Genomic DNA, 4,512 nt, shown 5'->3' on the forward strand with positions numbered 1-4,512 from the left:
ATAAAGTATAAAACAGAGAGGTGTCTTGTCCTTCTAGATTCCATGTTAATATTAGATCAAGTATAAACAGAGAGGTGTCTTGTCCTTCTAGATTCCATGTTAATATCAGATAAAGTATAAAACAAAGGTGTCTTGTCCTTCTAGATTCCATGTTAATATCAGATAAAGTATGAAACAGAGTCAAAAAGCAATAATGTACTAGACAGGAAATGTAATCTCAGTTGAAGGATTTATTGAATTAGCAGGAAGTACAGTGTTTATGTTCAGAATAAAAGCAGAAGAAGTAAACATACCTGATAAACATTTACAGTCATTTTAAATGTATTTAAAAGTGTAAAACTTAACAGTAATTGATTGACAGCAGCTATTGAATGATATCTCCCTATTCTACACCTCATTGTTTGACATATGAATTATTGTTTGTCAGCTTGTATAGCAGACCTGAGTCATGATTGGTTGCTCATGGTCAAGTGATGAGGTATCCCAACCTGCGACTTCAAAATCAGTGTCACCTCTCTCCGAGGGAATTACCTTGTCTAATTAAGACTCAGGTTCAGATCAGTGTCTTTTCGTGTGTGTTTCTGAATGTGTGCATGTGTTTCTCTCCTACCTGTAGTTCAGAGTACCATTCTATCAAATCCCATCAGTCTTCAGACCATCATTAACATACAGTAGAGAGTTCATTAATTCAGCAGTGCAGAGAAAGTAACTATGAGAAGACTATTTCTCACAGATCCATGTTTTTGAAAGGAACAATCAAAATCCCACAATGTGTCTTGGCCTGATGACATGTAAATGATCCCACAGTTCTGGTATGTACCACCATGGCATTTATCATCCCAATACCTGCAGTAGAACCAACACAAGTTAGACTGACCACTCTCTCAGAACCTAGAGTAATGACAACACATGTGTAGACTGCACTCTCTCAGAACCTAGAGTATGAACAACACAGTTAGACTGACCCTCTCTCAGAACCTAGATATGAAACAACACAGAGTTAGACTGACCTCTCTCCAGAACTAGAGTATGAACAACACAGAGTTAGACTGACCCTCTCTCAGAACCTAGAGTATGACAACACAGAGTTAGACTGACCTCTCCTCAGAACCTAGAGTATGAACAACACAGAGTTAGACTGACCTCTCTCTCAGAACCTAGAGTATGAACAACACAGAGTTAGACTGACCACTCTCTCAGAACCTAGAGTATGAACAACACAGAGTTAGACTGACCCTCTCTCAGAACCTAGAGTAATGAACAAACAGAGTTAGACTGACCACTCTCTCAGAACCACAGAGAATCAGTCCTACTCCTTCCACTGTAGTCTCTTACCTTGGGGTGGTCAGTGTTATTATAGAGCAGTAGTCTCTTATCTTGGGGTGGTCAGTGTTATTAGAGCAGTAGTCTCTTACCTTGGGGTGGTCAGTGGGGTGCCGTCCACCCATTTCCAGGTTCCCTCAGTAACAGAGTCAGTCAGACCAATCCAGACACAACTCACTGACTCAAACACATTGATAAATGTCTGTTGAGGCACAGAAAAATAATTGTTTTATAATTGTTTTATTTTTAAATGTAACCTTAATTTAACTAGGCAAGCCAGTTGAGAACAAATTCTTATTTACAGTGACGGCCTACACCGCCCAAACCCGGACGACGCTGGGCCAATTGTACGCCGCCCTATGGGACTCCCAATCACGGCTGGTTGTGATACAGCCTGGATTTGAACCAGGGTGTCTCTAGTGAGATGCAGTGCTAGATATATGTCTCTGTCTCTCACCTGTTCCTCTTCACTGTTAATGATCACCAGGTCTGCTCCTCTCTCCAGACAGTCCTGTCTACTCTCCTCCCAGGATTTCTTCTCAGTAGAGAGGTAGTAACAGCTACAGCCAAACCTTCTCCATCCTTCAGGACAGGACCCTAGAAGTTTGACATTTTTACTGTTTTCACATTTACACATTAAACATAACTTTTGCAACTATAATTAATAATTTATTCACACATTGAATAAGTAAGTAGCTTTGTCTTGTGAGAGTCCAGAACAGCTCATAGAGTCCTGCTACTGTTTCTGTAGAGGCAGCTTGATGTACAAGTAACAACTTCCAATTTATCCGACATCTCTAGTCTCTTCTAGAATKACTAATTATAAAACTGGGTCAATTAATTACTTTACACTTCAGATCCCCCCAGTTTCTACACAGATCTGAAAATGCGCCTTCAGTGGTGATGCATCTTACATTACATTTACAAATAACTTTTAGAATGGATGTTCTGGTGCCCCTTGCACAATGAAAAAAGTAGATTTCTGATCTTTTAAATGTTAATTGTGTTTGTTTTCTTAAGGTGTACATGTCTTGTGTCTAAGTAGTTGTGTATGTATGTGTGTATTTCTTTGTATTGAAAACACGGCTCTACTGCAAATGAGACCTTGGTCTCAGTTGATCCTGTTTAAATAAAATTAAAATGTAAGTACACCCGCTGGACACTAGTCTATCGTAGGACCTTACCTACACTTTATCTCCGCCAAGCAGACACTCATCAGGTAACATTTTACAGCCTTTCATATGACTCAGTCGGGGATCGAACTCTCAAGACTTCCAATCTCAGGGCGGACACTAACCACAAGGTCACTGGTGAATGATAAAAGATGTCGAACTACTATTTATCTAATTTCCTTGACTGACAAAACAAAATCTGAGGGAGTTGTAGGCAGGTAGTTCTGATGACCTCTGATCTCCTGTGTCATGTGTTGAGCGCTACGGCAAAACACAGTTCCTGTCATTTGTTTCTGGTCCTAATGGCCATGGCCAGCGCTGACAATACTTCTTGAATTTGCTTGGGTGTGAGATAACAGGTCAACTACCGAAACTGTGTGGGGGGGCTGTCCTTACCTTTGATCTTCCAGTTCAGTCTTTCTATCTCCTTCTGTAGCTGGTCACGCTCAATAGTTGTAGTGTTCAGACTCTTTTTCAACTTGTCTACTTCAGTGGTCCTGGTATTTAGACTATTCTGTAGCTGGTCTCTCTCTGTGGTCCTGGTATTTAGACTATTCTGTAGCTGGTCTCTCTCTGTNTCAGTGGTCCTGGTATTTAGACTATTCTGTAGCTGGTCTCTCTCTGTGGTCCTGGTATTTAGACTATTCTGTAGCTGGTCTCTCTCTGTAGTCCTGGTATTTAGACTATTCTGTAGCTGGTCTCGCTCTGTAGTCCTGGTATTTAGACTATTCTGTAGCTGGTCTCGCTCTGCAGTTGCATCTGTAAAACGGAAAAGTGAATCAAAATGTGTAACTATCACAACATTGACTACAAATGTTTAATAAAAAACATTAACTTACAGGAATCCCACAGGCCAAGAATCACAGCCAGCAGAACACACACTGCAGCAACTCTGGAGGGTCTCTTCCACCACTGAAAATGTACTGAATAACAAGTTATTAAAGTCAGATATTTGGTAATGCGTTTTACTGTATCATCAGTGTTTAATTTGAGCTGGATTCTGCGGGAACAGGATCCGGCACCTCTCAGTTTGGACTGGTGCATTCCAGAACCTATTTGGCTGGATCCGCTGCCTCTCATGGCATTAAAAATAGTTACAATTTGCAGTGTAAAAAAATTATAATTAAACCGATCAAAGTTATTTGGAGTTTTCTCATCGTCAATTCTCCTGCCCCCTAAAAAAAAAATGCAATGTGAAAACGTAGATTTTCAGCCCGCACCTGAAAAAGGGAACTGTAGGTAGAGGCAGGTATCCTCAATATTAACGGGCCCTGTATTTAGGGGTAAGGTAGAGGCAGGCAGCCTTGAGGTTACAGTGTTGTGCCTATAACCGAAAGGTTGCAGGTTTGAATACCGGAGCGGACAAGGTGAATAATATGTTGTACCCTTGAACAAGGCACTTCATCCTAATTGCTACAGGGGCGTTGTACGTTGGAGACATTGTGATCATTGTAAAGAAGTCACACCCATCCCACTGGCGTTAGAAGTTCCGAGTGAGAAAGTTTAGACTATATAGAAATAATTAAATCATGAAATGATGAGGATTTCTATCCTCTAACAGGAGGAAAAGTAGAATAGTAGTCAAAGATAATGTACCTTTACATCCCATGTTKACACATCCATTATGATAACTAAAGTATTTAAAACATTTATTTCACCTTTATTTAACCAGGTAGGCTAATGGAGAACAAGTTCTCATTTGCAACTGCGACCTGGCCAAGATAAAGCATAGCAGTTCGACACATACAACAACACAGTTACACATGGAATAAACAAAACATACAGTCAATAATACAGTAGGAAAAAAAGTATATACAGTGAGTGCAAATGTGGTAAGATAAGGGAGTTAAGTCAATAAATAGGCCATAGTGGCAAAGTAATTACAATATGGCAATGAAACACTGGAATGGTAGATGWGCAAAAGATGRATGTGCAAGTAGAGATACTGGGGTACAAAGGAGCAAGATAAACAAATAAATACAGTATGGGGATGAGGTAGTTSGATGGGCTTTTTACA

General features: G+C 40.1%; 1 protein-coding gene across 2 annotated transcripts; it reads right to left on the reverse strand.

The window, feature by feature from the left end:
* Positions 1-212: 212 nt before the first annotated feature.
* LOC112079952 (C-type lectin domain family 4 member F-like) lies at positions 213-3,838 on the reverse strand. Of its 2 annotated transcripts, none has more exons than XM_024145755.2 (5): positions 3,335-3,838; positions 2,892-3,254; positions 1,781-1,920; positions 1,416-1,525; positions 213-846 (listed from the first exon to the last, which is right to left on the reverse strand). In XM_024145755.2, the coding sequence occupies exons 1-5, from the start codon at positions 3,573-3,575 to the stop codon at positions 684-686; spliced, it is 1,017 nt and encodes a 338-aa protein (XP_024001523.2). In that variant the 5' UTR covers positions 3,576-3,838; the 3' UTR covers positions 213-683. The 2 variants fall into 2 exon arrangements, with proteins under 2 accessions (XP_024001523.2, XP_070298567.1); XM_070442466.1 differs by lacking the exon at positions 213-846 and adding an exon at positions 1,358-1,376 and having other exon boundaries at positions 3,335-3,590.
* Positions 3,839-4,512: the final 674 nt, after the last annotated feature.

The sequence above is a fragment of the Salvelinus sp. IW2-2015 genome, unplaced genomic scaffold, assembly GCF_002910315.2.
Source record: "Salvelinus sp. IW2-2015 unplaced genomic scaffold, ASM291031v2 Un_scaffold10484, whole genome shotgun sequence".
Taxonomy (NCBI): Eukaryota; Metazoa; Chordata; class Actinopteri; order Salmoniformes; family Salmonidae; genus Salvelinus; species Salvelinus sp. IW2-2015.